This window comes from Schistocerca piceifrons, chromosome 4, assembly GCF_021461385.2.
Source record: "Schistocerca piceifrons isolate TAMUIC-IGC-003096 chromosome 4, iqSchPice1.1, whole genome shotgun sequence".
NCBI classification, from domain to species: Eukaryota; Metazoa; Arthropoda; class Insecta; order Orthoptera; family Acrididae; genus Schistocerca; species Schistocerca piceifrons.
The window spans coordinates 678,808,521-678,821,938 of record NC_060141.1 but is presented as its reverse complement, the minus strand read 5'-3'; the positions used below and the strand labels follow the sequence as shown (position 1 = coordinate 678,821,938).

Sequence of the window (13,418 nt, the reverse complement as noted above, 5' to 3'; positions counted from 1 at the left end):
TATAATTATAGTAAAGTACATTTGCTATCAGAAAAAAATTATAACATATTCCACATCAATTTCTCTTGACTGATCTGTTGGTACTGACAATCAGCTGACTGCTCAACGTTGCAGCTGCGTAGTGCATTACAGCTCATACTGCTGAGGCTGTTTGCCTAGAAGCATTTTTGTTTCATTTGTTACGCTGTAAATCGGGTAAAGCTTGGTGGACTCGAAGGTAGGTTTCAGCATTGCAGTGCTTTACTAGGCATTGTGGTGTGCCCCTCTGAGGAGACTTATACAGCCAGTTACAGTGGGATCTACATTTCAGCATGTAGTTGGAAATATGGTGCAACTTTACTTAGAATTATTGTTATTGTTAAATGTGAAAGAGTGATATGTAACAGAGAAAATAGTAAGACCAACCGAGATTGCGCCCTAAGCCTAAGTTTTGCTGCTTGGAACTTAAACCACTGAGCCACAAAGGCACATTTCTGAACAAACCACTAATAAGTTATTTATTAAACAGAAGCTGCACTGAGCCGAGGGAACCAAAACTGATTCTGCACAAGAAATAACCAAAGAAATGTGGTGGCATTATTTGTCACTTATTTAATTTTCATGTAATTTATTAATGAAAAAATTTTAGTTATCTATTTATTTGAATAATTATCCAGATAGAAATGTTCTTGTAACACCTCCATCTGCTTATGAGCCAGCGGTGGCTTGAAAACATGTTCATGTTTCAACAAACATTAAAAAAAGCTACTGGTTGCAGATTTATTACAAGATAAACCACCAGTTTAAATCATAGTCACAGTTAGTCATCCACAATGGATATATAGCAATCCATTTGAGTAATACCCATCTCCTCTCATTACTACATCTTATGCTTACTTTCTCTTTCTGTTCATATTATCAAGTCTGTAATAAACTGGAATTGTTGTAGGATTTCTCATATAACTAATTTTAGTTTACTTATATTTTCAAAAATTGACGTACTTACTTTAGTTTTTGTTTGAAATGTTTTTCCTGTGACATTTGCAGCAATTCTTTTTGTCTTTTTCAGGGGAATTGTAAACACTGCCACTGGAGTATCACCCAATAAAACATTATCTCTTCATTCACCACTGACGATTGCTGAAAACAAAGACAGTCACTCTGTTTTTGAACAAAGGAAGAATATAATGGATAAGAATAAAGTTGCAGAGTGTCCAGTACTTCCAGTCAATAACAGCTATCGTACCAGCACTCCAAGAAATGGTCAGGATAGTAATAGCATTGAGAGAGATTTCACTCAGAAGAGTGATGCTCAACGTGACATACTTCACCAAGGTGAAGAAAGAATTTCAGCAAATGCAGAAGTGTTGCAGACACCACAGCCTTTACTAAGAAATAATGAAAAGAGAGATTATGGCAAAAGATCGGATATCAAACCTTCATTGCAACACGGAGAAAATGTGTTGGCTAGTGAAAATGTGAAAGGGAGGAGTTTGGCAGATGCAGAAGTGTCTGGGAACTTGCCTTCACCACTGTTAGGAATCAATAATACAGGAAAGCAAAATACTTTACATGATCAAATTCAAAATAATTACATGCAGAATGAGACAGCGAAGCAATCTGGCAGTCAGAAACGTAATGCTCGAGGTAACAAAACAAGCACGTCTCCTGGCTTTGGCGATGTTAATAGAACACACAGTAGTGAAAACCAGAATAGACCTCATAACAGTTATGGCCAAAATGAAGCTGGTTGGAAGAGTAATGATCATAATCAAGGGAATCGTAACAGTTATGGACAGAATGAACCTGGCAAGGGTCGTAACAGCTATGGGCAGAATGAAGCCAGTAAAAGGAATGAACACAGTCAAGGAAATCGAAAACATGGTGGTGATAAAAGTGGTGATAGAAATAAAACGCAAAACAGAAACATCCATCAGAAGAATTTTAAGTCACACAGTCAGCACAGACCTAATCATTCCGAACAAGACTTAGGAAGGCAGAAAAAGGATGTAGAGGTATGTTTTATTAGACTAAACATTTGCTCTTCTCCGACCCTCCCACAAATAGTTCATTAAATAATAGGTCAGAAAGAAATTTTTGTCAGTGAGACATACTGTGGTCTACATACCAGCTGCCAACATGGGGTCCGCCTCTGTTTTATATGGATTATGATTATATCTGTGTATCTGCTGGCATCTCTCTTTCTCAATTTTTCATTTTTCTTACTTTCACCTACAGTACTCATTTTCCCTCTTACCATTCTTTTATTCATTTCCAGCCACTTCCCATAATCGCTATCCTGAAACCAGTCAAATCCTTTCCTGCATTTACTCTTCTGACCCATTAATTGCAGAAAGTTTTCACTGTCCAGTGCCACTTATACATTTTGAACTATTTTCAAAGCTTAGAAATTTGTGCTAGAGTGGTATTCAAATCCAAATCCAAATCTGAGAGGGGTGGCATGTGGGTAAGACTCTGGACAATCAGGATTCAAATCCATATTAATGGACTGAAAAGTACAAACTTCTATTTTGTGTCATTTATTATCGAAATATGAGTCATTGATAAAACATGCAGCATGATCTTGACATTATGAATGGGGAAGAAGCTGCTACTTCCATAGTCATAATGGAAAATGTGGTCACTGTTGACTAAATATAGCAAGGTTACAAGTTTCTTTTGCTACAGATATAATTTACTTGCATCTGATGTGCTTTCCCTTTATCAGGGTGTACACGTGCTGGGAAAACCCCAGGAATTCTTTCATTTGGGAGAAAACTGGGAAAAACACAGGAATTTTTTAGAATTTTGGGAATTTTTCATTGTTTTAATTTTCAATTAAATTTTTCTAATTTTGGTTGGTAAGAACTGACACTCTAACGAAGAATTTTACTGTATCCTTCTACTGCAGAAGTAAAACATAATGGGAGAAAAAACCAAAATACAGTCCACACACAAGTGTCTGCCAGCAGCAAAATGTGTCAAATGCTTTAGGACAGAGACTATGCTATACGTAATAACAAACTGCTTCTGAATACCTTGTTGTCACAACTATTCACATTAGGTTCGTTTGAGCAGTTGCCACTGGGCTGAAGTACATACGCTGTTTACTCATGTATGAGCAGTACCTTTTTCCGCTTCTGGCTGTTAGCTGTTTCAGCAGTAGCAACAAGCATCTAAATGATACCCAGAAAATTTTTTCTGTCACTCCCAGGCTACCAGATTCGATCATGTGCTGGGCTGTCTGAGTTGTAGTGGGGAGGGGTTAGTCTCCATGAGACCCATGTTTACGTTCAGTGCTTTTGCTGTTTCCTCTTTGTTTATAGTTCTCACATCAGGTGAAAACAAAATGGATTTCTGTGGCCGGGAGCTATCAAGTAAATTAAAATATATCAACATAATTACAGAAGGCTAAAATATGTTATTAGTTTGTTTCCCGATTTTTATTCCATTTCCACATTTTTGGCAATCGAGCATTAATCGCCTTGCAGAACAATGAAGTTATTTTTGTTGGTTTGTTAAAGAAATTTGGCTTTCTCTTTTCCGCGGAGTCTGTCAGTTTATTTGAAGCAAAGTGTTTCATTCTGCACTGTTGACTAGTTTCATTGTTTGCTGAATTTCAAGTGCATGTTTTCATTTTCTGGCACATGCGACATTATGCCATAATAAAGAACCAAACATGAGATAATACAGTACTGGTACTCAAAGAAAATTTGCATCCTGTAAACCACACTGAGAAGCTTAATATCAGGTTGAGGTCTGTTTTGTTGTGAATGTGGACATACGAATACACACTTCAAGCTGCATTATGCATTTTAGTATGGTTTATGGCATTCTGATGCTTGCGGAGTATCCTTTGGTGCCCTGTTTCTTTTATGACGTGATGTAATACCTCTTAATGCTATATATGTACGAACATACGGGTTTCCTATATCACTAAAGCTGCACATGTGCAATAATGCCTGTTTTCTGGCGCTCTCTGGCAATTGCTAAACTGAACTTATTTTTACAAGTCATGGGGAAAATATGGCAAACGGTGGCTTGAAGAGTGTTACTTTCAAAATAAATTTCCTTTTATGCGAGATGAATTACGTTAAGTGTCAGAATGTGTGATGAATTGCTTAAATCACAAAGTGCTTCTCTAATTTAAAACTTAACTCTTTGGGGTTCAGCCATTTAGAACAATTTGAAGCCCAGAAGAACAGACATTTATGTCATTATTTAAAAGTTTACTGCCACATTGTGTGATGCATCTTAAAATGCAACACACTCAAAAAAGGTACCAATATTATATACGAAAGCTTAGCTTTTCCTGTGAATTTTTAATTTTCAAGACTAACATTATATGTGAAATGATAGCTTTTCATGCAGCTGTACTGTGTGTATTAATTTAAACCGTTAACTTTTCCTATTTGTGTGTTCGCGCTACTTAACAATGATGTTGCTATCGGTTGACTACATCACGTGTCTTGTGCTCTGAATATCTGTTGTCATCAGCTGGCAAGATCATGTGACATGAGCTGTGATTGGCATACAAAAGTGCATTGCAATCTCGATTTTAATGCTTTGGAAACTAATTTGCTGTGTTGTTTGGAGTTCACTTTCATAATACGAAAATATGCAGCATACATGTTGCTGCACATCAAAGATCTTTCTGAAACACAATTTTTTTCTGATTTCATTTTCTAAAGTGCCGGGAAGTTCTACTATTTGAAGTATTAAGTTTTACAGTTCCAACGGAATTTATACTGTAACTTCACATGGAAAAGATGTATTTTCACCAGGGAAAAGCATATTTTTAATCGGGAAATCAGGGATTTTTTTTTTCCTTGTCCACATATACACCCTGCTTTTCCTCTCTTCATTTTGTGGTGGCTGTCGTATACGAACTAGGGTACTTTGCAAGTAATTTGCCACAGAGTCGATGGATCAAGAGGCATATATTAAATGAAGGTTAGGTATATACGTCTCAATATAATCACGTTAAAGAGATAGCAAGATGAAATGTTGTTGTACTTTCGGTGGTGAACATAACCTACCTAGATGTTTCAGCCTTAAGTTTTTATAGAATGTGGAACGAGGGGAAGGCCGCAGATCAGTAACAGAAAGGTAGAAATTCAATTTTTGTGTTTATTGAATCATAGATACAAAAGAAGGTTGAGGTAGCCTTCAGTGTCTGAAAACAGCCCATCCACAATGCTGGATTGCCCATTAGTAATCGCCTATCCTTCATAGGGTTTTGAGTTTATAAAATAATAATACAAAAAAGTGAATAAAAAGTTTGTCCAGCTCGCAAATAGTTCAGATAGGTAAAAAGTGCTCACAGAGCAGACTGTGTGCTCGCAAAATTTTGCTGATTTATTCCAGTTTTGGTGCACATGATTTTTGGCGTAGAGGACTACATTTTTTCATGATGCAACCTTGTTCTTCCGTGCAGTAATTGTTCTGTGCGCATCTGAGTCCAGGACAATGAGTCAGAACATGCTACCAGCTAAGGTGGTGGCAAACTTCTCTGCCAATCTTTGACAGATCCAAAGCCAAACAGACAAGGTGGGAGATTGCCTAAGAAGTGGTCTTGGGAATGTCTCTCTGAGTTTTATTTCCTAGGTGGTGTGTCTTCGACAGTAAATTGTAGTCCACACAGGGGTGGCTCTGCTGATCTCTCATACTGCTTTTTATGTTGTGGGACAGGGGTGACATAAAGGCTCTTAGCTTGGTTATTCTAAAGTGGTGCCACTCGAGGACTTCCTCCACACCATGTGGCTACAAACCAAATCTTAGCCAAATGGCTCTTTTTCCTTTGAGAGCCCACACATCTTAGGACATTCTCAGTATATGCTTATCAGATATTAAAATTATTTGACCTTATTATCTGATGGTCATATGCTTCAGTGACACATTGGTGGGTCAAGAATCTGTAGCAGAATTTGAGTTTATAAGGAGAAATTTGTACACAAAGTTTTTCCCCTTCTGTCGGAATCTGATTGGATTGTATATTGGTTGAATAATTCAGTACTCTTTCTTTGTAAGGGCCGGATGAAATCATTGCTAGGATCACTCCATGTGTGTAAAGAATTTTGGACACACACACACACACACACACACACACACACACACACACACACACACACTCTCTCTCTCTCTCTCTCTCTCTCTCTCTCTCTCTCTCTCTCTCTCTCTCTCTCTAAAATCATGCTTGTTATTTGCAACTGATAACAAACTGTTGATTGTTGATATCTGGTGTGGTACTGTAATACAGTCCTCCTCTGTGTAGCCAGAACATGGTGTATACACCCCAAGATCCATGAAATCTGGAAAAAACCGGGAAATTTTTTCATCCAGAAGAGAACTGGGAAAAACCTAGGAATTTTCCGTTGTTTTAGTTTTCAGTTTTATTTTTGTAATTTTGACTGTTAAGATCTGATACTGTAACAAAGAATTTTACTGTATGTCGCTACTGTAGAATAATACTTTAGCAATAAAACGTTAACGAGAGAAAAATAATAATAGTAATAATAAAACTTAAGTTCAAAAGGAAATTCGCCATTACAACAGAACACAGTGTACACATAAGCAACTGTCAGCAGCAGAATGAGTCAAAGAAGAGGACTATGCAATACTCCATAACAAAAAACTGATCCCAATGAGTATGACATCACAAATGTTTAATTAGGTTTGTTGGAGCAGTTGCCATCAGGTTCGTGCACATGCGCAGTTCAGTCGGGTATGGGTATACCTTCTCCGCTTCTGGCTACTTGAAGTGTGGCTGTTAGCTGTGTCAGCAGTAGCAATGTGCAGCCAGATGCTACCCAGAAAATTTTTTGCTGCCACGTCCAAGTTGCCACATCTGCGCATGTGCAGAACAGTCTGAGTTGGGAGGGGGGTAGTGTCTACGTGACCCGTGTTTACGTTTATATGATTTTAGTGCTTCCTCTTCGTGTATAGCTCTCATGTCAGATGGAAACAAAACGTATTTCTGTGGCCGGGGAGATATCAAGTTAATTAAAATACATTCATATAATTACAGTAAGCTAAAATATGTTACTAGTTTGTTTCCTGATTTTATTTTATTTCCACATTTTTTGGCAGTCAAACATTGATCTCCTTGCAGAACAATGAAGCTATTTTTGTTGCTTTGCTACAGAAATTTGCCTTTTAATAATCTCTTCCGCAGACACAGTCTGTTTATTTGAAACAAAGTGTTTCATTCTACACTATTGACTAGTTTCAACTGTTTTTTGAATTTCAAGTGCATGTTTTCATCTTCTGGCACGTATGACATTATTACCAACCATGAGATAATATAGTACTTATACTGCAAGAAAATGTCCATCCCGAGAACCACACTGAAAAGCTTAATATCAGGTTGGGGCCTAGTTCTTTGCTAATCTGGACATAGAAATTTGTATTTTAAACAGATTTACGCATTTTAAAGTGGTTTACAAAATTCCGATGCTCTTGGAGTATCCTGTGATGTCCTGTCTCCTTGTGACATTATGTAAGATTTAATGCTTCATACATATGAGCATGAGGGCTTCCTACTTCATCGTAGCAGCGCATGTGCAGTTTTCTGGTGCTCTCTGCACCTGCTGGAATGAATTATAAGAAGTTACGGAAAATATTGCGAATGGTGGTTTGCAAGGTGAATTATGTTACTTGTTAGAATATGCTTTGAATTGCTTACACCACAGAGTGTTTGACTCTCATTTAAAGCTTTACACTTTGAGGACAAGCCACTGAAAAGAATTTAGAGCCCATAAGGCCAGATATTTATGTTGTTATTTAAAATTTTAGTGGTACGTTTGTGTGATGTATCTTAATGTGAAACACATAAAAAAACCAATATTACATATGAAAACTTAGCTTTTCTTGTAGCTACACCGTGTACTCCTATATTAATTTAAAGTATCAACTTTTCTTATTTGTGTGTTCGCGTTACTTCACAGTGATGTTGCTATTGGCTGACTGCATCAAGTGTCGTATGCTCTGAATATCTGCTACCATCGCATGACAAGATCACATGACATGAGCTATGATTGACCTACAAAAATGCTTTGTAGTCTTGTTTTCAATGTGCTGTGTTGGGTGGAATTCGAGTACAGGTACATTTGAAAAATGAAAATATGTGGTTTATATGTTGTATATTAAACCTGATTAACATTATTGGTTCCGCTACTTACCCCCTCCCCCCTCCGCACCTTCTCTCCTGCCCTCCGTCTAAACTGCAACACTTCACTGTCCGCCACACCCACCATACTATCCCTCCCCCTCCCCACCCAAGTGTGTGTGTGTGTGTGTGTGTGTGTGTGTGTGTGTGTGTGTGTGTGTGTGTGTGTGTGTGTGTGTGTGTGTGTGTGTGTGTCTACTGCTGACAAAGGCCTTAATGGCCGAAAGCTATGATGGTGTGAATCTTTTTATTGTGTCTTATCACGACTCAGCACCTCCACTGTATGGTGAGTAGCAACTTTCCTTCTCTCGTATTGTTACATTCCATCCTGGATTTTCCGTTGTTTGATTATTGGTTCAATGGATTGATAAGTTTTACAGTTCCAAGGGAAAATATACTGCCACTTAATGTGGAAAAAGTACATTTGTAACCGGGAAATCTGGGGATTTTTTTCCTTGCCCTCGTATACACCCTGTAGAAACAGGCAATATAATGTGAAATTTGCTAATAATAGTAGCTACAAATTGAGATCATCCTCCACTTGTAATTTATAAATATATGGGTTATTGTGAAGAACACAGTAGTGAAGTGCAGACTTTCGGGCTGCTATGACATTCTGCATCTACATGGATACTCTGCAAACGTCACTTAAGTGCCTGGAAGAGGGTTTTGGTGGCTGTGTGAGGCCTGAATAACACGAAGTGAAGTTGCATAGTGGTGAAGGGGCTAGACATGTATTGGGAATAGTGAGGTTAAAAATCCCAGTCCAGTCATACAGAATTAAATTTTATGCAGTTTCCTTAATCATGCCTATGAACCCCATCCTCAAGATTCAACATGAACTCTAAATCTCCTTTACGAAGCAACAAGAGAAGTGAGTTTTTTTTTTTAGACTTACAAATAATGTACTAAATCAGCATAATTAATCTGGTTTGAGAAGGGCTGAGGTCTTTAGAGTTAATTGAGTAAACAATGGATTTACAGATATTTCCTTAGTGAATGCTACAATTATTGTACTTTTTCAATGGGGGTTTGTAAAGTGTTTCTGTACTAACAGGAGGATCTTATGGACTTAGATTTTCCTCATACTTAGAGATTTGAAGGTCAGTGCATGAGCACTAATTTTCCAAAGTGGTAAGATGTACTTCCTAAAAGAAAAAATTGCCTTTGACACTTCGAAGATTTTTTAGTACTGTTAACTAAAAAATATTTGCGTAGAGTATTTTAACATAGTGACTGGTAGTGCAGCCAGTATTTAAAAATAGTATTTAACGTAGAAGGCTTGTAATCCTAAACATTTTTTTGACTTTTTATTATCAGATGCAAATGTTTATCAACAAATATTGAATCAAAATTTTTAAATAAAGATAACATCTTTTATTACATGAAAATAAATTAATATTTGATACAGAAATCAAAAAGCCTTATTTTAAATAAGAATTTACATTTTTCAGTAATGCTATTCAATCTCTAAAAATAAAAATAATTACTGTTAAGTCCCTATTCTACATTTTTGTGCAGTCCAGAGTTAAATGCAAGATTGAGGTAAAAGCAGAATGTAATTGGTATACAGGATTAAAAATTGTAACCGCCCAAATACATTGTGTGAAAGGAAATTAAATGTATATACAATGTTTTATACAATAATCTGTGGTAATTATTTTCATCTGTTCTTAAATAAACCACAGATGTGTAACAGCAAGTAAAAAGTCATAAAAAATTTGAAATTGGTATCCGGGTACAAGACAATCGAGCTATTTTCTGATGTGCTACGACAACAAGTTATATGTCGAAATACGCATTTGTGGGACATCTTTCTTATTTGCTCACCCAGAAAAAAGCAGAAATTAATGAGCATGGCAAATTGACCCAAAAAGTGTGTGATACAGTGAAAGGTGTCAGATTCTAACATGTGGAGGTATGTCTCTTCCTTCTGTAGCCTATGACAGTGCAACATACTCTGCTAACATGAGCGCAGTGACCTGTAGTGTATTATGTGCAAACTTTTCCGTGTTCATTGTGTTGAGTAGTTGTAGTGGAGTGTTCTGCGGTATTGCCAGTGTGTGCCGTTTGCATTTCAAACTCATCTCTTATTGTATTGTAAATGCAGCAGGTTTCGAGAAAGCATGTTTACCTTCACCCTTGATACTTATTTATACCAGTGAACATGAAATAAGGTTAAGCCTGCTGTGATTTCAGTGTTTCTCTGTTCCAACAATCCGTTAAATTTTAACAGTTCTCTCTGCCATCATAGTGCATTAAACACCATTGAGGACTGCAACAAAGACGAACAAGCCATCTCACAACTGTTCACTGAACATGTTCTGTTAACTGCGGTGCCCCACGTAGCAAATGGAGTAGCCTATGTTGACTGCAGTTGATAGAGGCACGATACGTTCTGGCTCTGTTGACACGCTTCAGGCAGAACTACTATAAGTAAAATTGTTATTTTTGAGGTGAACTAGAAATGCAAGAACCCTCAAAACTGTGTGTGCAAGGTATAATTTTTTGGCATTAGTGTGTTGGGAAATGGCTCAGTTACCTCATACATCATTAGCAAAGGTGATAGTCTTTTCAGTTAGTACCCTACAGTATTACCTGTGGCAAAACCCACTTTTCGTAATAGGCCTATTATATGACATAATTTTGAAATTCCTTTGTTTATGGATTTGTGATTGAAATTTTCGCACAGACTTTGATTTACAGCTTCTGTGCTCACTACTTCATAATCCAATACTTCAAGAATTTCGAATGTTTAGTAGGCTGTCTATATAAGTGTGTGTGTGTGTGTGTGTGTGTGTGTGTGTGTGTGTGTGTGTGTGTGTGAAGTGGTTGCTCTGGCTGTTGGGTGACGTATCAGGTCACCAGTCAACTAGACCTCACTAGCCGGAATAGCCAACGTTTCTTTGATGTTGACCGAGCATATTCTTTTAGAGTCAGTGTTTAAATTTAAAAGATTGATGACTGATTTTTTGCTAAATACAGTTCTTTGGAAATAGATGCAAAAAGACAAGACAGAGTTATAAGTGCCACAAGGAAAGGTTACAGTTTTGAACGTGCCCCCCCCCCCCCCTCTCCCCGCCACACACACACACACACACACACACACACACACACACACACACACACACACACCTACAGTCTCAGGCAACTGAAACTGTGATTTGCGCGAGTGTGCGCATGCCTGTCTATTGTTGACACAAAGGCCCTGACAGCCGAACGCTATAATTGAGTTGTTTTTGTTGTGCCTATCTGCCCCTCAATGTCTCTGCTATATGGCGAGTGACAACCATAATATTACTTTTTGAAAGTACGCAAGTTTTTCTCAATGATGTCAATGGTTGGTTGAACAGGTATGTTAGTATATAGGTTCGTAATATCTAATGAAGACAATTTAGTGTCTTGGTTGCACTGCAGGTCTTTGATTTTACTGACAAGATTTTGACTGTTGACGACAGAATAATTATTTTGAAAAACAAAGGACTTTTTATTTTTTTGTGAAGAAACCTTGCTAACATATTATATGCACTGTTCGTGCTGTTCAAAATCGAACAAATCGGATGGTTATTGTTACGTACTTCCAACTGGGAATACAATTTTGGGGCCTGTAGAGTCATTTTAATGAGCTGTTTTTTATGAAATGATTTGAGCAAATGCATAGTGCTGTTAATGGCTAGCCTAATTTCTTTTTGTATCATGGGGTTTGGGCCCTCACCTAGCTCTGAAACATTGTTCTCCTCAAAAAATTGTAAAGTTTTAGGCACATATTCTTTCTGAGTAGCAGTGATTACAGCATTCCCTTTGTCACACTTCATTATAAGGGCATTGTTTGCTTTTAGCTTGACATAAATATTTTTAATCAGTTTCTTATCACAATCATATTGACAGGAGTTTTTAACTGCATGTTTCTCAAGAATACTACATACATCATGAGCTACTCTCGTTTGTCGAGAAGCATCCACTTTGACTCTATCAAGGCCTGTTTTAAGATCTACAATCGTAGTTTCTACGACATTTTTATGTGACAGGTTGGGCATTACGTTATATTTAAGTCCTTTTTCCAACAAGATAGTTTCTTTAGGTGTAAAATCTATTTCAGTCTTATTCAGAATTCTGTTGAAAAATTTATGCTCAGACCTTTGAAAACTACTAACAGGCTTTTCTGCAGGTAAAAAGCTCTTAAGGTTAGCCAGTTTCTTCTCATGTCTTTTTGCAATACAATTCTTACAGGTACATAACCATCCTTAATAAAATCCCAAAATGGATGTATTTGAAAATTAAAATGTAAGTGAAAAATTTTAGTGAGCTCAAGTTATGAAACATAGGTCTTTTCTTATAATTGGTCCTTTTCTGTATAGAGCACGGATTTTGTCAGAGATAATTTTTTTAACTAGGCACTGAAAAGTTTTTGGATCCTTCATGCGCTGTCTGATGTTAAAATAGGAATTAATGTAACTTGGCAAAAGTCCATTTTCTTCACAATGCTTATTAAAATTAAATGCCCTGCCTGTGTTTAACAGTTTTCTTCTTATGTCTTTGTATTTTGATACAACCTTAGACACCTGGGCTGGTAGAAATCTTACAGTTTTGAACATGGCTGTTATTCAGCAACCGTATGCTAGTTTCAACATAGGATTAAACAGCCAATAGGATGCACATAAATGTGCAAACCTATGTCAATGTAGCTACCATTTCATAATTGATTAAAAATGTTAATGTCAAACTAAAAGAAATCAATGCCTTTTGTAATGAAGTGTGACAAGGGAATGCTGCTGTAATCATTGCTGCTCAGAACGAATGTGTGTGTAAAACTTAACAATTTTTTGAGGAGAGTAATGTTTTGGAGCGAGTTGAGGGTCCAAACCCTATGATACAAAAAGAAATTAGGGTAGCGTTAACAGCGCTATGCATTTGATCAAACCATTTCATAAAAAAAACAGCTTATTAATATGAATCCACAGGCCCCAAAATTGTATTCCTAGTTTAAAGTACATAAGTCACCATCCGATATGTTCGATTGTGAACAGCATGAACAGTCCATATGAGCAAGGTTTCTTCACGAAAAAATGAGAAATCCTTTGTTTTTCAAAATAATATTCTGTCGTCAATAGTCAAAATGAGGTCAGTAAAGTCAAAGACCTGCAGTGCGACCAAGATAATAAATTATTTTCATTAGATATTACGAACCTGTGTACTAATGTACCTGTTCAAACAACCATTGACATTGTTGAGAAAAACTTTCAGTACTCTTAAAAAAGATATTTTCAGGAGC

At 37.0% G+C, this 13,418-nt stretch overlaps 1 protein-coding gene across 1 annotated transcript in view; it reads left to right on the top strand.

Moving 5' to 3' along the window:
- The window catches only part of LOC124794622, a 212,408-nt gene that overhangs the window by 52,824 nt on the left and 146,166 nt on the right, over nucleotides 1-13,418 (top strand). Inside the window, exon 9 of the mRNA XM_047258114.1 lies at nucleotides 1,049-1,994. Within this exon, the coding sequence (XP_047114070.1) occupies nucleotides 1,049-1,994 (946 nt within the window). The remainder of the gene's footprint in view (nucleotides 1-1,048; nucleotides 1,995-13,418) is intronic.